The 22,139-nt window shown below is 40.9% G+C and overlaps 1 protein-coding gene across 6 annotated transcripts in view; it reads right to left on the bottom strand.

Moving 5' to 3' along the window:
- Window positions 1-13,652: 13,652 nt before the first annotated feature.
- WASF1 (WASP family member 1) overlaps window positions 13,653-22,139 on the bottom strand; it is a 53,776-nt gene continuing 45,289 nt past the window's right edge. For 3 of the 6 annotated variants that reach the window (XM_077302165.1, XM_077302157.1, XM_077302148.1), the window contains 5 exons: window positions 21,317-21,452; window positions 20,636-20,808; window positions 19,694-19,873; window positions 18,382-18,977; window positions 13,653-14,568 (listed from right to left, as the gene is read on the bottom strand). In XM_077302165.1, the coding sequence (XP_077158280.1) occupies window positions 14,411-14,568; window positions 18,382-18,977; window positions 19,694-19,873; window positions 20,636-20,808; window positions 21,317-21,452 (1,243 nt within the window). In that variant the 3' untranslated portion in view covers window positions 13,653-14,410. The remainder of the gene's footprint in view (window positions 14,569-18,381; window positions 18,978-19,693; window positions 19,874-20,635; window positions 20,809-21,316; window positions 21,453-22,139) is intronic. The other 3 variants (XM_077302174.1, XM_077302196.1, XM_077302185.1) reach the window with 3 other exon arrangements.

Here is a 22,139-nt window from a genome sequence, read left to right as displayed (position 1 = left end):
AACAGCCCCTTAAGGCCACTTGCTCCTATTCCTGCTGGTACCTGGTACTGAAATCAGCCATGAAGCCAGTTCATTTTCAGGCGAGGGAAAGCAATTGTTTATAGAGCACCATGTCTGATCATGCAAAATCCATTTCCTTTTCCCACTAAAATAATAACCAACCTTTTTATCCTTCTGTCTTTGAGAAACATGTACAGATAGCCTTTCTCAAGACTCCACCAACTTCATTTATCATTTAAGCCCAGTGTTTTGTTTTATAAATGAGAGTGAAGATACTTTGCTTCTTTGCTTTTGAGAGCAATTCTCTTCCAGATGATAAGTTGCTGATTACTATTTGCCCTCAGTGGTAATGTTGTCCTTCTGGTGACAGTCAGTCACAGCTTCATTTTATGAGCACCAAAGCGGGAAATTCTCCTTTCCAGAGAGAAAGACTCCAATAAAATAAGGCCAATTCTTATTGCCAGGCGCACGATCGCTCAAATCATCTTTATTAACACAGCATCCTGAGGAAAGTAAATAGTAAGGTGCAGGCTGTCTTACTTGGCAGCTGATGTGGCACAGAATAACCTTCACATGGCATGTGCACTTCCATGTGTGACTCTCACCAGCATCTCCGCCACATCTTCACAAGATTAAACTGAAGCTGACATAAACAATAAAGTGCTTGAGGTGGGAAACAGCCTGGAGACCCATTAATGGAAGTTTAATGGGATGCTATTTATGAGGGGATGTTTTTACCCCATGCCTTGAAAAGCTTCAACTGTCCATTTCCATACATTAAGCCTGCCCCACTAAAGTGTCTCTCTGCTTCCAAATTCTAACTGTTATTTCTTCACATACAGGAATACATTAGCCCCATTTCTCAGACTGGGAGACCAGCTCTGCCCAAGCTGTGGTTTGTGCTGTTGGGGAGTCATCTCCTAAAATATTCCCTCAATTAAAAAAAATCCTAATCAACATGGCATATTGCCCTCATGTCAAATTCATTCATACTGATGAGACAACAATTTTACAATAATATTTTATACTGCTTAAAAGACAATATCTAAGAAAAACACTATATTGCTTTTGTGGTTTTATGGTTTGTATAGGTGGACTCACTGCATAATTGGCTGCGATTAATCTAACGACTATAGTTATAGTTAAAAATAAACAAATAATACCTTATGTGCCTCCAAACTGTGACAATATACAGAAGTAAGCTGTGGATTTTGCTAAATTCCTCTCAATGGTACCCCTAGGGGCTGGGTTTATTGCATGGTGGGAATCACATTCACCATCTCAGACACCTCTGTGCTTAACTTGAGAGGATTTACAACAAAAAAGTTTGAAATTTCAGGGTAAAACTTAAAGTGCAGCAACTGAATAATAGAACAATTGTCTTATCTCAGCTCGCCTGGGTCTAGCTCCCTGCCACATTCTTAGAATTAAGTACCCCCAACCAAACACTTGCTGGAAGAGCTCCATCTTGCAGACCCTGCAAAACTGTGCCAGCTCTGTCAGGGCCTGGATCTAATCTGGGAGCTTGTTCCACAAGTCGGACATTTTCAGGACATTTTCTGTCCTGGCCCTGGTTGATGCCAGATTTACTTCTTTGGGGCCAGGGACTACCAACTAGTTGGTATTTGGCTAATCATCAGGAGGTAGAGCTGGGTGTCATCAGTATATTGATGACATTCCATTCAATACCCCCAAAAAAGCTGGCAAGAGGGTGCATAAAGATATTAAATAAAGTTGGGGAATGAACTGTACTCTGTGGCATTCCTCAAGGTTTGATAGATTTTCCCCAATTGCAGCCCTCTGTCCACGACCCCAAAGGAAGAGATTACAAGGATGTCCCCCTTGTCAGCAAGGCACTGAGCCCAGAGCTACTACGTCGAACTATGCTGTGAGATCCAGCATCATGAGAAGTGCTGACCCACCTCGATCAGAGCAACCAGCACCTTCTCTACCCCATGGCCATGCTGGTAGCCAGACTAGAATGAATTCTGGACTGAAGTTTCTTCTAGATATGCTTCTATGTGGTCCATGGTGGCTCTTTCAACCATATTTTGTAACATCAACTACCTGATCCTATCTGCTGGCAGAGTTTAAAGAGGAATGAAGAACCAGGCTGCTTAAAAGAATAAAATAGTTTTATTTAGAAGAGAAACAACTTTGCATAGGAAGAGGAGAGAGAGAGAGAATCCTAGCTAACTGTTTAACTGTTGTTCTGCATTCTGTTCTAAAGGCAAACAGGGAGAAAGGAGCTCAAAGGAGCAGAAAATCTCCACTTCAGTCAATCAGGATGCTGGAGTGATTAACGGAAAAATATCAGGACATTCCTATTCTAACTATGCCAATCCCCCTGTAGGGCATTCTTCATATGTTTTTGAATTGTGCACACTGCTGATTGAATCTGTGAGCAACATGTCCCAAGCATATGCTCTACCATTGAGCAACAGCTCCTTTCCAATTGCACCATTTACCACTGTGCAAATACTGCACATATATTCAGATACTTCCACTGTGGCTGCATATATGCCATTTTATGCACATTTGTTTATTTTCATTTATTAAAACCTTTCCTCATGGTTCAAGGAAACTTACATCAATGCTTAAGCATTTTCAGTTAAAACCAAGAAATAAATATCAAATCCAAAATCTCTCTTGCCTAGGGTTGCCAGATACCCCCTGACTACCAGTAGAGGTGAAGGGTAGGGTTGCTAGATCCTGGTGGAGCCTTGGGATGACAGGAACCTTGGTGGGGGGCAATGCTACAGAGGCCATCCTCCAAGGCATCCCTTTTCTCCAAGGGAATCAGGAGATGAAGACTATATTTCATAATATTTGATGGCAAGGTGAAAAGCCAGTTATAGCTTCCCAGTGCATATATGTGTGTAACCCATGCCATTTTTCACTTTAACATATTATTTTATTTCTATTATAAAAGATTTAGAATTTCTGACTGGTGGAGCAAACATTGACAGTTTATAATATTAGGATATTATTAGCTAGTATAGTAATATCAGCACATATTACCATCAAGAGACCCACCCATCCATTAATCCGACCTGCCCCAGGAAAGCCTTATTGAGGGAACTGCTTATTTCCTTGCAGGAATGTGATGGGTCCAACCAGGGAGAAATTGCTTATTAGAATTTCCCCTTTGGGAGCTTTATAAAGAAAGGTTTGTCAACCTGCTAGTGACATTTTGGTTAAAGATATAGCTTAAAACTCTGGCCTGCAGCAGGAGAGAGAACTGCTAATTTCTTTGCAGGCCTAGACCAGAAGACTGCAGCAGCAGCGGGAGCTGTTGAGGGTCACACTGGAGAAACAGCACCCCTGCTCTTATTTAAGCTAACATTCTGGACTTCCTGTTTTCCCTGTCTTATTGGGGGCTGCTGCTAGGACTGGCCTTTGTCCAGAGTGCTTTTGTGAAGGGCACTGAAGATCCTGTCTCTGCAAATGCTGCTGTGTTCATTGCCACTATGACTCAGACTTGTGACAGGAAGGTTGTTGGGTTTATGATACAGTTTTGTTACCTTGAAAACTGCAGTAGGTAGAATGTTTTCTTTTTGAAGCAATTTCATAATTGTTTGTCAAGCCACAAGTCATTTCTGGACTTGCCCCAGGAGCAAGCGTCTTTTAATTTCTTTGCTGCAGTCCCCATCTGCAGTGATCTTGGAGCCCAGGAAAATAAAATCTGTCACTACCTCCATTTCTTCCCCATTTCTGAGTATCAGAGGGGCAGAATATGTCCTAATTTTTGACACCTCTGGGTAACAGTCCTCCATCCACTGTCCTCTTGCATTGGGTTCTCCTCTAATTGGTGAGACACCTTTCCCACCTCTCCCAATTGCCCTCCAAAAAGTGCTCCATTAGTTCCTTTCAAGAACTCTTCATCATCCTTTATAGAACAAAGTATGGACAGGCGTTCTTCTAGCTTCTGTGCCTTCTCGTCCAGGAGTGATGCTAACTTGCATTTGGTACATGGGTATTTAAAGTTATGCTGGATTAAAAATACAAACATGCCACTGACAGAGCATGTCACAGCCTCAGATCCATCACCAGCTATGCTGCTTCGATCCATTGCAGGAAGAAGCAGACCCCTTCTGCAAGATCTGGAACATATATAGTCCCAAGCACCCTTTAGCTCTTACCCTTTGGCTCCTCCCCTTCTACTTTTTTTACTTGGGGAAGGAGGCAGCTGGAACCAACTAGTCTAGTTGATATTTGATTATTATTTTACATTTTTAAAAGCTTGATATTTTAAATTCCTATATATTTTAACTTTTTTTTTTGTATTTTTAAATCCTTTAGAAGTCTATCTGAGCTTTTGGGGAAGGGCAAAGTATAAATGTTTAAACAAATAATTAAAATAAACTTGCATATCAGATTTAAACATAATGGTCCCCCCCTAATCCTGTGTCAGAAGATTTACATGTTATAAAACTCTTCCCAGAGTATTCTGGGAATCCTTCAACCAGCTTCAAATAAGGGACTAGTGAAAAACAGAGAAATGCTGCCACCTGTTGGTGTCCATGTTCGACTTTTACACTTCTATATTCCATTAAATGTTTGTCAGAATCTAATTGTGTATGAAAGAGCCACAATATGATTCCAGCACTGAGAAAGGCACTGTTTTTAAAGCAATATCAGGCAATCAATATGAAAGTAATGTTGAATTGCACACCTGACTACAGGGAGCAGCAGCTAAGACAAGTATTTTAGTCCTGAATCCATCCCCATGCTTACTTTTGAATCAGCTAACTCCCATATTTCCATCCAAAGTGGCTAGAAATGAACTAAATCCAGGAAAAATGGCCATGAAAAATCACTAGACACCTGGAATAAGTCTGAGTACACCTATATATATTTTAAGGATCATTTGGTTTGTCAAATGCATTGATATTTTTACTTTATTATTTATTCATTCCTTACATTTTTGTGCCACTGCTCTTAGGCCAGCTAGGTTGCAGAAGCTCACATCAGCAATATAATACAGTAAACAAAAAGCCATAATTAAGAACCCCCTCCCACCCACCCTCTAACCACCCCCAAATATCCCTCCCTCCAACCCCCACCAGGCTTCCAACCACCTGTTATCATTATCAGGGATGATGGAATAGGTCATCGGAGCACGGGGGGGGGGGGGAAGGAGAGAGATCTCTCTCAACCCAGGCTCAACCAAATGCCTGGTGAAAGAGCTCCATTTTACAGGCCCTGCAGAACTGTGATAGCTCTGCTAGGGCCCTCAGCTCGTCCAGGAGCTCATTCCACTAGGTGGAGCCCAGGGCTGAAAATGTCCTGGCCCTCGTCAAGGCCAGCCGTACCTTACAAGGTGCTTCCTTGAAGATCTCCCATCTAAATATTGACAAGGGTCAAACCTGCTCAGTTTCCAGCATCTGACAAGATCATGTAGCCTGAGTTTTCTAGGTTAGAGATAAAGTCAATGGATAGGGGACCCATCTAGTAAACAGTTCTTCAGAAAAAGAGCTTCTTGTAAGTTAATCTTGTTAATGTAGAGGGAAAAGTTTTCTGGAGGGGAGCTGTTGTTGCTTTTATTTCCTCCCTCACAAAGACATCAGAACTCTTTTTTTCAATCTGGTTGCCTTATTTGTGGTTGACATGATGGCTATCTAAGAAACTTGGGCAAGCTAGTCACTTTTTTGTCATAGGGTGGTATTAACAGTAAATTGCTGCTCTTAGTTCCATCAAAGAAGGATAGAACAGGTTCCAAAGAAATACATTCAAGTAATCTCATAACGGCATCTCTGTTTGTGTGAATTGGGATGTGTGTTTGGAATATCCAATCAAATCAAATACCTTTATTGGCATAATCATAATAAAACATCTGTATAAAATACAAGGTGGTTCAGATCCCAGATCACTTGGAGAAAATCCCGTGAAGGAATTTTGCAACGCCTTCGGTTATTTGAGGGTTATGATCCAAAAAAAGAACATGCTCTATTGTTGCAGGACTATGAATCTTGCTCGTCCCCACGAGAGGAAATATGTACCGTTCTCTGAGGTGGTTATGTTGCTACCTTATGGTTTGGAATATCAAAAGCTGATCTTGAACATGTCCTATTTGTAAACTTCTGAAGGGTAACTAATCTGAAGATTTGGAAGTGGTGCCTGGGAAGAATGATATTTGGGAAGGGGAGGCTGGGCTGGGTGTGATGCCATAGACTCCACCCTTGGAAGCTGCCATTTCTTCCAGGGGAATTGATCACTGTAAAATGGAGATCTGTTGTAATTCCAAGAGATCTGCAACTTGAGGTTGGTAATCCTATTAACTCTGCTTTTTCCCTTTTCTTACTTTGTTGTTGTCATGGGGGAAAAAACAATACTTGTTTTTCAGTGTTTGCTATCAAAATCTGTTGTGGGTCTGGCTGTGGCCCCCAATAATTTCTGCACTTGCTCACCTGGAAGCACTGGCAAAAATCACAAAAAACATAGAAAGGAGGATTGCCCTTTCCCACATAAGGTTCCACTCTTAGCACACCTTGAGAGAGTGAATATAATGCTTTCCCTTGGATCCATGAGGTATACTTCAATGAGGCACAGGAACAAATAGAGAGGCTTAAGAAATAAAGTTTACCTGCTACCCGAATATAACATGCTCACTGATAAACCAGCCTTGCCAATCAAGGCTCCACAAGCTTAAGTAAGTTATAAAGCAAAACAGTTCTTACATGTTGCTACAAAATGGGGAACAGCCAGGGACTGTCTAACTGTCTAACACAGACTGGCAAAGACAGAGATGCTGGGAACAAAGCCATTTCCTTCACTTCCTGTTCCAAGAGGAAATGGGCATTCCCATGTGAAACAAAAGCCTCTGGTGTCTGCTTGGCAGCTAGTCCAGAGCTGTAAAGCCCAGAGCTGTAAAGAATGGGCAGTATAAAAATTCAAATAAATAAATAAAATTGTCCCGGCATGCCTTTTGGCATCAACTGCAGCTCCTGTTTTGCAGCCACTGGATATCTATGCTGAGCTCATGACCAGGACCTTGCAATTTATAACAAGCAGCCCTGCAAGGTAAGCCTTCTCCAAATAACTTGCTGATTATATTGTAACAGTTGTCAGAAATGCTAAATTGGTTGAAACACTCCCCCTATCTGCCACTGAGAATCTTAATTGCATTTAGAATGGCGAGGCCTTCTTGTTGTCTGCTTGAAAGTTGGGCCAAAGGGCCTTCCCAGCAGAAATTGATATAATGTAATACTGCGACATCTCTTCTGGTTGCTGTCCAGAAGCCAACACCATGAAGTCAGCAGTGGTCTAGAAACTTCTCACATCTCTATGGCTTTTACCATAAATATATGGGAAATTCCTAGACTGTTGCAAAATGCCATGGTATCGTTTCTGAGTATTTAACTGGATATATATATAAATTTTTAAAATGAAGAATCCAAACCTGAACCAAAATTTCTATGCATATGCCTAATACAAACCCATTGATTTCTTACTATAGCAACTGTGTTGAGGGGGAAAATAACTCCATTGGTTACTGTTTTTAAAAGGTGTATCTTGCTAACTAGTTCTACAATGCTGGAAGGAGCATAGATGATAAACTCTGAGGATTTATCCTTCCAAGTTTGTCTCTAGTTTTGTGTGCTTGCCAAGAATCTATGTTCTCATTGGAGGATTATTTCCTCATTATAAGACAGAAGATTCTAGCAACAATAATTGCATATACAATGTGTTTTGTGACAATGATAATTGCATACACAATGTGTTGTGTATTATGAATAGGACCATTTGGTAATCAAGATTTTGTAATTAGAATCCTGAACTGGGACTTAATTATACAACATTGTTTCCCGTCAATGACACAGATTTGACAATTCCTGTCAGTGCTTGATTTGAAGACTAGAATAAGACACAGGACTGCAGCTCTCACATTTCTCAAAGTGAATTTCTCATAGTTTATTCATTATTAATATGCAAGATGGAACATGCATCTCTCATTTGGAGTTCTAGGCATCAACACTCCACCCTTAGCAAAATGCAAACCCAGCTAGGAGCTGTATTTTCAGTTTTTGCTGTATTGAATAAAATGTTTCCCAAGAAGCATAATAGTAAAATGTAGACATTCAAACCAAAATAGTTTTGCATTTCACTGAACTCACTGTTTGCTGTTTTTATTCTTCTCCGAGTCCATATGTACATATATGTTTTTTTGTCTTAGAGTGTTTTAGTGGGGCTTTATGTGGACAAATTGTACCTGGCCACAAGCCGGTTCCGGGAGTGGTGGGTAATAAGTTTAAATAACAACAACAACTGCCTGTTGGAGACATATAGCCTGTGAAGCCATAAAAGTTTGTGCTACCACAAACCTGTTAATCTTTAAGTGCCACACATCTTTTTTGGCTTTTGTTGCAACAGAAGAAGAGACCTAAGCCCTCTGGATTACTTTAGAGTTCTTTGTTGGTGTGAGGAACAGAACTGGCCCATTTGTCTAACAGGCAAAGGAATATTTGTATGAGCTGAGGAGGATGTATCTTAGAACCCTTCTTCCCTCCCTCGAATTCTGAGCAATTCTATGGGAACACTGGGCAAACACAAATGTTCACAATGACTAGCTTCTTGCTCAGAGTATGCCTCAGTTTGTCCACATGTAATGTGATGGAGAGGTGCGACATGCTATTCCCTTTCATGCAGGGACTTGGCAATGTTATAAATCATGCAAAAAAACTCAGACTCACACACTGTTTCTTTTTGTAATGAAGAAACCCAGTAACTCTTTGTGTTTTCATCAAAAGATCGTATTAGTCACCTGATTCATTTGCTGGTATAGGTCAGTGGTCCCCAACCTTTTTATCACCGGGGACCACTCAACACTTGAAAATTTTACTGAGGCCCGGTGGGTGGGGGGGTAGTTTACTCCTCTACTCTCAACCACTGCCCTAACGATCTCTGATTGCTATGGTAATGTTTAAACATCCCTTCAAAATAAGATACAGACATGCCACAACAATGAACATAAGGAACATTTTATTTTCGTGGAAATTTTAACTCATGACAATGACAAATCAATGGGAACCCTGAGCATGTTTCTCTGCAACGAGATAGTCCCATGTGCGCCTGCCGGATCGTGGATGAAGTAAAGGGCAGGGGGATGTGAGAACGCGTCCTTCGCGGCCCACCTCCAGTTAGTCAACGGACCACATGTGGTCCGCGGCCCACAGGTTGGGGATCGCTAGTATAGGTAACCAAAAATTCAGTAACTGGGTAGCTGCTTTTGAAGGAGGAAGAAATAAGGAGAGCAAAGCCACTATGGAAATTTAGATGTGGAAAAGGGGGAGGGGAGAAAAGGGAGAATGTTGTGGCTCCAGACCATAGATCTAAATCAAAAGACCTCATGCTTTTAGGCCACAAATCCATCTAATACAATGACCATTTCCGCATAAGGAATATGCCCCTGGACAGTTTTTGAATGTTGGCAGCTTTTAGAGCCCCCTCCATATGATATCACCTGAATCCCGAGGCTGTCAAGGAGCTGGGTTGAGTTTTGGACATTTTAAAATTGTGATTAGGGGAATCGCCAAACTGGATTTACAACCCTAAATCGCATGTTCCATCGGTGAGCAACCAGGGGCAAGCCCATATAGAGTGGGAAAGGTGCTATAGTCTCTGCAGCATTGTCCCACCCTCATACCCACCTATCCTCTCCATTTCCTGCTCAAAATAATTTTTTTAATGATGCAGTCTGTGTTGCAGCGCAATCGCAAACCTACATTGTCAAAGGTAAAATTAATTTTTCTTTAAAGTATCCATGGTCTTTTTGGGATCAGGCAGGCAAAACACAGCCCTTTTTCTGTTTTCTGGATGTGGGAATGAGTTGTGAAAGAGGGAGGGTGGGGAATCTAGTATGTTTCTCCCGATCATACAGGGGTCTGGGCAGGTGATTGAGCAGCCTTCTCCTGATCATACAGGGGTCTGAGCACAGTGTTTTTAAGGAAAGCATTTACACAAAATGTCTTTTTGGGCTCCAGGGACCATGTTCAGTGTCTCAGAAATCCACCCAGATAGAAATGAATCCAAAAAAGGAGGGGAATGCTGTATTGCTCTGGTGTTTCTCCAAAGTAGCAGTGTTGATTTTTATTTAAAATGCATCTGTATTATGATTAAGTGCCTTAAAAAAAAATTGGGGGCTCGGGGGGGGGAGTTACAGTTCACAAGAGAAATGCTGTGCTGTGATTGGTCTCTTACTATGATTGACAAACCAAGGAGCAGAGGGAGAAGTTCATTTTGCTTCCCCTTGCAGCTGCAACAGGGCAGAGGGAAAACACGGGAGGGGGGTCTCCCATGAAGGGGGCTGCAAACACAAGGTTTACCACCCCATGTTTGCAAACAGGAAGCCACTCATGTTTTATCCCTGTGTGAAAATCGTTGATATAATCCACTTAGACTGACGGTGATTTTTCCCAGACAAAGGTCTTCTCCAGCTTTATCACCTGAATTTTTTGTAATGGCCATCAAAAGCTATACATGGCACTGAGAGACCCTGCATTAGACATTGTCTACATGGACTTTCAGGCTTGTCTTCAAATCCAACAGGGTTGTATGCGTGCCCCTCTTATAAAATGAAAGAGGCTTCCAGGATAATTTCTGTGCTTACTGACAAAACCCATGCTCCATCTTTACTTATACAGGATAGCCAAATGTTCAAATTACAGCATTTGCAGAATACATCCTTATATTGCTCCAGAATTTATGTACGGACTTTTAAAATGCACAGCAAGTACATGGCAAACAGTTAAGACAGACCCATGCCACATTAGTGGTGCATAGTTATGACAAACCCATGCAATAAATGCAGAGTAGTCCTGAGCAAAACACATCTTCTTCTCCTAGTAAATGAGTCAGATACATTTTTTTGCCTTCAGCAAGGGGGCAAAGTAGCTGCTGCAGGGAGTGGCTTGTCACTGAGAAGAAAGCAGGAGACAAATCCCTTACTTGATCCCTGATCCTGCAAAATACCACTTGCTTATAAATAGAAAATCACCCACAAGTAAAGGTTAGAAAATTAATCTGCAGGCAAAATATTTACAATTGTTAATTTAGTCATAATTAAGCTGCTAATTAGAATGTATTAAAGGACAAAAAACATCTCCTTTTATGTAGATTATAGACAGAAGACTACGTGTGATTCATCATCGTTCTTTCTGGCAGCGCTATTTGGCATACAAATGTTATTTCTCCTCAAGGCAGAAATTACTCTAGACCTACATGCTAGGAACCCTGTAAAGGCAGAATGGGCTGCTCTGTGTAGTAGAGAGCAGGAAATAACAACAGCGCCCCACATGATAAAGATCACCAGCCCACAGTGGGAAGCATAACTCATTCTGGAGCTGTCACTTCCACTGCTTTCCTACACACACTGATAAAATCCTAACTTACTTGGTGATGTCAAATAAAACAATACCTTACTCTGTAGACTCAGAAAACCTTTATTGGCATACACAATCACAATCTAAGGAAACAAAAGACTACATTCCCGCACTAACAAACATAAGTCATTTATTTGGAACATGCTTCCAAGGGCATCGGCTACCCTGGCAAGTTTAATGGGATCCTTTTAATTTGATGATGAGGGATTTAGAATTGACTTTGGAATTTAAGTCCACCAAATAGAAGCTCGTTGGGGAATGAAGACTGGACATTCCAAAACAATATGTGGTAGTGTGTCTGGGACAACGTTACTTTGTATTGATTTATGTGTTGAGCTTACTCATCTATCTGCTTCAGAATGGTTGCCTCAAATATAGCCACTCATGATTTCTGGACAAAAGGCTGGAAAATATGTGAAAATGCATAACCACCCAACACATACACACATACAAAACACTGGCTCTCATTCTCCAAAGGGCAGCCTCTCCATACCATGTGAGCATTTTTCGCCCTAATTATACTTCAAGAAAGATAAGCAAGACGATGGAATACATTGAGATCAAATACATTGAATTTATTAATACTACTTTGTGGAGGACTCATTACTGCCACTGATGAAAGATACTGAATTGAAAACGGAAAAATCATTTAGACACCATTTTGGCTGAGTCCCGGTGGAAATTACAATAAAGAGACAACGGAGACTCTTATATTTCTATTATTTGATTAAGCTATTGGACAGATTCTTTTTTTCTCTTTTTGTGTCATTGCGATTGTCCACTTTCTTCTGTCAGCTGGAAGCAAGCAGAGCTGCAAGAGTGTGTTGGCACCACCTCATTATGATGCCTGAAGTGGCTGCTTGAGAAGAAAACCCACTCTGAAAGGACACAGGGTACATCTACAATATGTTGTACATCTAACACCACTTAAAATATACAGTACTGGGAACTGTGCTGAGAATTCTCTTTTACATATATTTTTAACCTTCTCCCTCCTTCATAGAACTAATTTTTCAGAGATCTTTGGGGATGGGCAATGCCAATTTAACCATTTTAAGCCAGCAGGGTTTAGAAGATATTCTTTAAGGACAGATTAGTAACATGACTGTAGTGAAGAGGAAGTATTAGAGGAATTATTGATTGAAAAAGCAGGTAAGGTAAGGTATCCCCCTGTGTATGCACCGAGTCATGTCTGACCCTTGGGGTGACGCCCTCTAGCGTTTTCATGGTAGACTCAATACGGGGTGGTTTGCCAGTGCCTTTCCCAGTCATTACCATTTACCCCCCAGCAAGCTGGGTACTCATTTTATTGACCCCGGAAGGATGGAAGGCTGAGTTGACCTTGAGCTGGCTGCTGGGATCGAACTCCCAGCCTCATGGGCAGAGCTTCAGACAGCTGCATTACCACTCTGCACCACAAGAGGCTCTTAGAAAAAGCAGGTAGGAGGCTGCAATAGCAGCTGACATAACAAGAGAACTGACCAAGGCATAGATGGAGAAAAGAAGGATCAGAATTATGAAATGTTTAGGCAGAGTAAGCTATGTGATTTGGCAATAGCTTGATATACAGTAGGCATAAATGGAAAAAAATCAATCTAATATCAAAACTTAACTTCAAGGCAGAGGAAATAACTTTTCTCTGACAGAAACATGGGTGATATGGAGAACTTGGTTGCCCAATGTGCTCCTGAAATAAGCTAAGCTTAGACAATTTGTACCAATGCATTAGCTGCAAGATGAATAGTGAAAGAACACAAAGGACTGCACTTTCCTTCTGTGCTGGGCCCACAACCTCATTATAGAGGTATGACATAAGGAGATCCTTTGCTGCAAAGAGGAATTTATAGAGCCAGCAGTGGTTAGAAGTGGTGGCCTCTAATCTGGAGAACTAGGTTTGATTCCCCACTCCTCCACATGCAGCTTGGTGTAGTGGTTAGGAGCGTGGACATCTAATCTGCTGAGCCGGGTTTGATTCCCCGCTCCCCCACATGCAGCCAGCTGGGTGACCTTGGGCTCGCCACAGCACTGATAAAAACTGTTCTTAGTGAACAGTCATATCAGGGCAGCAATGTCGGCTCCTCCTCCTCTTCTTATAAATGCATTATCAAATAATTTTTAAAAAGCCAAAACACATTTATTTCTGGAAACAGAAACTACAAAGGAGTTTTGCTATGAGGATCAAATATGGTTTCCAAGGTAATTCTTAAAAATAAAAAAATTGAATGTCTCTAGGTTTAAGGTAACTGCTGGAAAAAAAATATAACAACCAGGAACACTTAAAACAAAAAATTTATTTAAATCAAACTGTTATTTCTAACAGTTACATAAGTTACACAGGGTGGGTAAATGGAAATCAAACTCTTAAGCAGGCAAAATAGTATCACACAATAGGTACCAGGGAAGAAGGGAGAAAAATCTCAAAACATTCAAATAAGGCCATAATTATTTAATCAAAACAACAATAAAACTCCCCAAAGACCCTCATTTCTTTTTTTCTTCCAGTGGGTCAAGTTAGAACTATAGTACCTTGTAAGGTACAGATTTTATCCAGATAGTAGAAACATGATAGCTGAGGTACAATCCATCAAGTTTTTCTCCTGCTTGGGTTCCATGGAAATTGCAGAGCTCAATGGATCATACCATCTTTTCCCTGTTTTTAAATCATTAACAGTGTAGTAAGGCTCATTAGAACATACAGCTGCCCTTGAAATTCAGTCTTAATCGCCTTCATAACTTAAAATTCACAAAGTGCACAGTTAAAGATATGCCAAAAAATTTAATCTGCTATTCTACCAACAGCTGCCCATGCTTAATACTTAGTGGTCTACTGGAACAAATTATGCTCTTTCAAAGAGCTGTATCACTGTAAAACATTTAGTTTCAAAGATGTGCTAACATTCTGTGAACTGAAAAGTAGAAAAACATGGATTATATAAAGAAAATACAAAAACACTAGAAATGACCAAACATTTTCAAAGAACAAGCACCACAATGGACATCAGCATTCAGTTTTGTAGCACATATCCTGTCTATTCCAACCAATCGACTTCATCAAACTCCGAGTCATCTTCAGAATCGCTATATTCCACAGCAATACGACGAGACAATATAGTAGCAACATCATTCTCAACACGTTCATGTTTAGCTTCTTGTTCACGCTGCTCTTCAACTTTTCGTAACTGAATACCTAAAGGATAAGGAAAAATAGTAGTAGTGGGCATGCCTTTTGTATCACGCAAGCCAGCATAGATTCGCTTGGTTTATTATAGATCACTATAAGGGAATACTTCAGGGTCAAACGCAACAGTATCCCTGAATGCAACCCATGCATACTGCTGCCATTTTAAATGCTAATGGGATTATTTACAAATACCGTAAGGGCCAGATGCATGGTGGGATGAGGTGCTCCCCCCCCGTCCGTCCCATGCAGCTGTGCACTTGAAAAGGGATATGCAGTGGGGGTGGGGAAAAGAACACCTCATCTCACCGCACCGTGAGGCCAACCAGACTCAGACTCTGACAGCATTTCAAAATTGTCTCATTAAGCTTTAGAATGCTGGTGGCATCCATGGATTGGATCTGGGGATGTTACACATAATTTGGCTCTTCAATTACTTCAAAAAGCGCAAGTACTCCTGTGGATTTTTATAGTACGCATGGTATAAGTAACTGTCCGCTATAAATTGGTTTTATACACAGCATACACATTTAAGGAAGGAGGCCATATCTTGAGGCTGAATCCAAATTCACCTTCATAGTGGATCAGTCTTTTTCAGACAGTCTTACAGCATCCCAAGCTGTTCCTCTGTACACCCTTCCACTCAAAACCACACCACACAAACTGCCTTTCGGGGACCACATCGCACTGCCGCAAGAAGAGGAACAGAAGGAAGAGCTACCCTACATGCAGAGTCATTTTGAGAGCCAACCTATAGAAAACACTTTTTAAAAGTTGAAGTCTGAAAATAATGGGTTGAATACATAAATATGCCCAAACTCATAATATTCAATTATTAAATTATTTTCAATTATTCAATTATTTCAATTATTCAATAATATTCAATTATTAAATTGTCTCTTTCTGGGTAGGAAAAAACACATAAAAATAAATTATATAAAATATTTTCCTGCCAAAAATATTCATCTAAATATTCATCTATGCATTACTACTATGCAGGAATGATAATGTGATTATTTAAAAGTTTTTAAAATACATTAATTCAAACAAAGAAGAAGAATGTGGGTACATGCACTTAAATGGGTTGACTACAAAGGCATAAGCAAACTCAGGACTGCGGGTATAAAACAACCCCCCCCCCCCCCCAGCATTCACTGTTTGCAATTAGCAAACCATTGGTGACTGGAGACAAAGGGGATTTCATCCATTACTAATTCTTAGTCTTTTCCAGTGGCTGCATACAGACTGATGCTGTTAAATGGAGAAAAACTGTAGTACTAAGCAAGTACATGGAATTATTTTGTTTTTCCTCTTAAAATAGTTTTTTAAAACTGTGATACCTGTCTATATAAGTAGGAGTCACTAATACATCTGCTTATTGAAATGGGTACTCAAACACTTTTATTGTAAATGATTTTTTCTATACATGAAGCATATCATTAGAGAAATATTTTTTTCATGACTATATATTACAACCACCCTTCTGGCCTTTTTATTACCCTTTATTTGACTCCTAAATCCAACAATATAGCAATGCATCATAGGAAAAAAATGCATTGACTATCAATCCCTCTTTACTGTTCATTTATTTATTTTAAAAATGGTATGCTGCCTGGATCCACAAGACAGTGAATATAAGAAACATTAAACCGATTAAACAATAATTATAAAATAACTCATTGAAAAACACATAAACAACACTAGAAGGAGGGCCATAATCATTATTGGGGGTATGGCAGATGAAAATCTTTACTTGCAAGCCAAAAACAGGAGATGAATCTCTTAGAGGAGTGAGTTCCAAAGACTGGTGCCATGACTGAGAAGGCACTGTCTAGTTTCAAATGGTGAGGCCAACTGAAGCAGGGCCTATGAACATGGCCACATTGTTCAGGTAGGTTTATTTGGAAGAAGGTGGTCTTTAACGTATATTGATCACAGGTTATACAGGAATTTAATGGCCAATTATTTTGAGTAGGTAGTGTCAAAAGATTGTCATAACAAGCTATATTAGCTTGCACAACCCATGTTCAAAAAGTAATTAAACACTATCCTCAACTAACTGATTTTTAGTAGTAGTAGTAGATTTTATTGTATTGGCCAAAGGCCTTCACAATGAAATAAATAAATAAATAAATATATATATATATATATATATATATATATATATATATATATATATATATATATATATATATATATATATATATATATATATATATATATATATATATATATATATATATATATATATATATATATATTATTATATTATTATTATATGTTATTATTGTATGTATAATATATACATATAATCTTTAAACCGCCCGTGGCGCCGCGGGCGCCACGGACTAAATAAATGGTTAAGCGGCTCTAAGGCGGGATGTGTCCGTGATGAGAAAGGGTCCGGATTGGAACCTTCCTCAGGACAGACAATCGGAGGGACCAATCGGCAGGCGCTTTGTGCCTGCCAATTGGTCCCTCTGATTCCTAGCCCCAGCAACTGATTCCTAGCCCCAGCAACTGATTCCTAGCCCCAGCAACTGCGAGCCGCCACCCGAGGGAGCCCCCGAGGCCGCCACCCGAGGGAGCCCCCGGCAGTCGCGCGGAGCGCGGCTGCAGGGGGCTCCCTGCCAGGCGGCTTGACGCGGCGAGAGCCGCAAAGCGCCTCTCACTGCGTCAGGCTGCCGCCCAGGGAGCCCCCGGCAGCCGCACTAGAAGATCGCCCCCAGAAGATCGCCGCCACCCGGGGGCTCCCTGGCCGGCGCCTTGACGCGGCGCCTTGAAGCAACACAAAAACGGAGCCCCCATGAGAAGATGGACGCCGCACGGAGGCTCCCTGCCTGGCGGCTTGATGCGGTGAGAGGCGCGAAGCACCTCTCGCCGCGTCAAGCCACCGGCCAGGGAGCCCCCGGCCTCGAGGAACACACCACCGCCACAAGAAGATGGCCGCCGCCCAGAAGACACCGCCAACGAGTTGCCCGCCGTCGCTGCAGCCCTCTCTCCGGTAAGCTACCTTTCCTCTCCCTGCCCTCGCCAGTCCCTCGCTCTACCCCCCCTCCTAGCGCCCATTGTATTTGGGATACAATGGGCTTTTTTACTAGTATACATATAATTCAGTTTAAAAGATAATAGATAAAATTCCATTAGCAATTTAGTTACAATATTTAGGGTTTAAAAGTCTTAGGATACCATTTTTCCCATGGGCATTATGGCTCTAATTTTCCTGGCAGTAAGGGCATAAAGACCTAATCTGTTGGAAATATATGGATCAGTATCAGACAATAAAAATATCAGTCTCTCCTGCTCAGACATTGTGAGTGCATCCAGATTTTTAATCTTAAAATAAGCTTCTTCCTTGGCTCATCTAACAGTGGAAATGTTAAGGCACAGAGGGTGAGATCCTCAACTTCCAGGTTTCGACATATCCATAGACATTGGGATCTTGGGGCTGATTATTCAGGTTATTTGCATGAAGATTAGTATGAAGAAAGCCTGAAGACAACTACTTCATGTATGACAAGTTGATCATGAGAGTCAATGGTGGTATTGAGGTGTTTAGGAATATATATACTGAAATATAATCTCACTGACATATAACCGCACGCCAAATTGTTTTGCCTCTAGCTAACATTTTTATTGAGTTATTTAAATTCTGAGCTCTATCAGTGGACAAGAAGCTAAGCTGATTGACAGTCTGCTTGTTTCACAGAGTACAGCTCAGTGAAATGTCTGAAATACCCTTGCCAGAAATATTTAAACCTGGCAAAAGAATAACTGCATCAGATGAAGAATACTGCTAATCAATACACAGATAACTGATACCTTTTCGTATTGCTTCCAGAAGGACGCTTCTTGCATCACTGATGACAGGTAGTGTTGATGGGTGGCGTTTGGATTCAGAAGCGGGAGTGACTTGGGACGGTGGGGAGGGAGGCATTATTGGGACATGAGGGCCAGGGACAATGGTGGTGGGAGGGTGAGAGAGGGCTGTGACTGGTGACGAGGGCCGAATTCCAGGAGGTGGCAGTGGAGGTGGTGGTGGCGGTGGTGGAAGTCCTTGCATTTCACCTTGTGGAACTAGAATGGTTTCACACACTTGGGCAGCTCTAGTGACTGGAGGAGAGGGTTGTGCTAAAGGAGGTGCAATTGGAGGAGGAGCAGGGTGCAAAACTCCAGGAGCAATCTGGAGAGGAGCTGGAGGTGGCGGTACAGCTGGAGCTTGCAAAGCAGCTGTTGGAGGAGGGGGAGGCGGTGGCACCGGAGGGGGAGGAGTGGAAGTCATTGCAGATCTTAATGAAGAAGTAGACAAAGCAGATGGAAGGGGTGGAGGCGGCGGCGGCGGCGTCGGACTCACAAACACTGGTGTTCTGCCCGTAGCAGGTGACTGAGGACGGTTTTCAATCAAACCTGAGGTGGAGCTAAAATAAAAGACATTGCAAGGGGTTACAACCAGAAGGGTGAAGATGAGCCAGCAGTCATGTATATATAGTATTAATTTACATTTTAAGTACCAGTACTAGAATGTCAGTGCAAAAATAGACAGTAATACTTCAGCCATTCTCCTGCAAGCTCTCACATTTCTAAACAAGCTGACAACTGCATTGGCATTATATAAACTTTCACCTTTTAAAATTACACAGAAACAACTTCTGTCATGTGGCCAAGCTTTCACAGAGATCTGAAAAGGAGCAACTCTGGGGATAAAACCATGCTGACCATTCCTTTAAAATACAGAATAAGTAGATCTTTAGAAATGGGACACAAATGATCTCTATATGTGCTGAACAAATATAGCTGGGAACTATGCACTGGAATTTGCATCTTGTCCAACAAATGTTCTAGTATTTCTTAAAGTCCAGGATTGTTAAAAATGCTAATACAAATAATTCTGTAGACCCAAGCAGGGCATTTGAACTATTCAAACAAAAGCACTCTTGAAACACATATGATCTTGAAAGTTTGAAGCCAAAAAAATAATACATCAAAATCCCTGGTAAACATGCATTTGAGGCATTCCTGATGCTGGTATGTTTCTTATGTTTCTAAAACGAAAGCCCATGTTGAGAATCTTTTTCTTTCTGCATATATATTTACAGTAAAAATCTCATGCATTGCTGATTTGAATGTTTCTTACCTGACACATGGTGGAATTGGTTTCACATCTCCACCTCCGTGCATAGGTGGGGGTGGAGGTGGTTCATGCGGTCTTACTAATACACGTTCCTCTGCCCTATTCAGTAGTTCTGTCATCTGGCTGTATGGCAATGCAGAAAGGGAATAAGGTCCATCCATGTGCTCCACATATGCCTGAGGTCTGAATAAAAACAAATCTCATATCAAATCCCAGGTCATGTTAACTATATTTCTTTCTCTCTCATTTCATTCCTTAGGCATCTCAAAGAAATTAGGCAAAAGTCATTGTGTTGTTTCAATATGTACAGAGTAAGAGAAATAGTTGTAGTATGAAATGGTCAGCAGTATTTTTGCATATTGTTTTGTTAAGCTTTGCTAACAGAAAAGAATAACAATAAGTACATTATGATAGGTTCAATGCCAAATACAATGCAAGGAGGATTCTGCAGTTCTGAAAGAGCAATGGCAAAAGAATGACAAAGGAATAAATACTAAAGAGATCAAGGAGTTGGTCAACAGAAGAGGAATTACAGATGCAGCAGGTGGTGTGAGAAGGTAGGCAAGGAGCAACCCCTTGGGAGAGGTTCACCCAAAAGAGCACCAGGGGAGGGTTTGGTGAAAGTGCAGTTTGAAAAGCCATAGACTGAATCAGAGAAGATGTATGAAGAAAAATATCTGGTTATGAAGAGCTGAAGAATTGGGTTTGGTACGTGGCAATGCTCTTTTAATATTCTGTCTGTGGGATAAGACAATTTAGAGGTCAGCCTAAAATTGTGTTTTAAACAGAGAGCAAAACTTTTAAATCTTTTCTAAAAAATGACTCATTATTGTGTTTTTATAACTGTGATATCAAAACAGAACCTTTAGGCTATCCCACATATGTACAATGATCGGCTAAAAAAAAAAAAATACAAAGCAAAAAAAGAAGAACACTTTCAGAAACCTTGTCTCAAAATGTGACGCAGGGCCATTAGCAACTTCAATGTGCTTATGTAAGAGACTCGCATCATCTTCAGCAAGTTCTGGACCCTGGGCTAGCTTCTGCCACTCTCTCCGTCTGTCATGGGGAGCCCGCGGCACTTTTTCCGGTTCATGAGGACGATCTAAATTCTTCTGCTAAAACAGAACACAAAGACAAGCTGACAAGTGAATCAGTTCTTTTCAGAAAACTACAGAGGCGTCTGCCATACCACAAGACAAAACTCTTAAATTACAGCACAAGTATAATTTAGAACAGAGCACAGTGTTTCGCAGTACAATTTCATAACACACACAAATACAGGCTTATAGTGTTCTGTGATTATTATGGTAGCTTATCATAATGAAAAAAGGCCTTCTACAAAGGCCATAGGTAGCAGAGTCTTATCTCTTCCATCTCCTGCTATGCCCTGCAAAGTAAGAAATCATCTTGGGGGCTGGGAAGGGCCACTTCTTGAGACTCTGAAGCATGGTTGCCAGTCAGGATTGGCAGAAATAGGTTAGTAAAAGGCAGCTTCTTAAATCTAAGAAGTAGTTTATTGTTTAAAATGTACAGTTGCAGGATGGAAAAAATCTCAAATTTACTCTATTAAGTGTACAAACTTTCTAACTCATGTTTTAGGACATAAAGGCATAAATAACTCACGGTCAAGGAGTGTAATACCTTCTGCTTCCTTTTTTCTTTTCGTTTATCTTCTGTATCTTGCAACATCTTTTCTTTCCAAAGATCAAAGAAATATGAAGGATTGGTGTAAAACTTCAAGCCCTCTTTTCCATCATCTCTAAGGTTAAAAATTTTTTTAAAAATAGGTGACTAAATACAAGTAGTATCTTATCAACATTTTACTAGTTTTCTAGGCAAGTATACAGCAGCAAACATATTGTATGTCTTGCACCTCCAAATTACAGGCAGGGATTTTTCTAATAGCAAAGGAAGCAATAGACCAAGAAGTTGCTCCATACATTTTCTAAATGACAGCATAGCCATGATGATCATCGTTTAATATACATAACTTAATAAGTAAAGGTAAAGGTATCCCCTGTGCAGAGCCTCTTGTGGTGCAGAGTGGTAAGGCAGCAGAAATGCTGTCTGAAGCTGTCTGCCCATGAGGTTGGGAGTTCAATCCCAGCAGCTGGCTCAAGGTTGACTCAGCCTTCCATCAGTAAAGTGAATACCCAGCTTGCTGGGGGGTAAACGGTAATGACTTGGGAAGGCACTGGCAAACCACACCGTATTGAGTCTGCCATGAAAACGCTGGAGGGCGTCACCCCAAGGGTCAGACATGACCCAGTGTTTGCACGGGGGATACCTTTACCTTTTATCCAAGGTAGGACCATGGTTATTCTGTGGTCCTGGAAAAAAAATGAGGGCTACTACCTACCACTGTATATTGGCATAAGGATTACTATGCAACAGTAAAAGCAATATGCCATTGGAATTCCTTCACTAAGCAGCCATGCCTGGTACA

The sequence above is a fragment of the Paroedura picta genome, chromosome 1 (genome assembly GCF_049243985.1).
Source record: "Paroedura picta isolate Pp20150507F chromosome 1, Ppicta_v3.0, whole genome shotgun sequence".
Lineage (NCBI taxonomy): Eukaryota > Metazoa > Chordata > Lepidosauria > Squamata > Gekkonidae > Paroedura > Paroedura picta.
The sequence above is the reverse complement of the archived record's forward strand: the minus strand, read 5'-3'. Positions and strand labels throughout refer to the sequence as shown.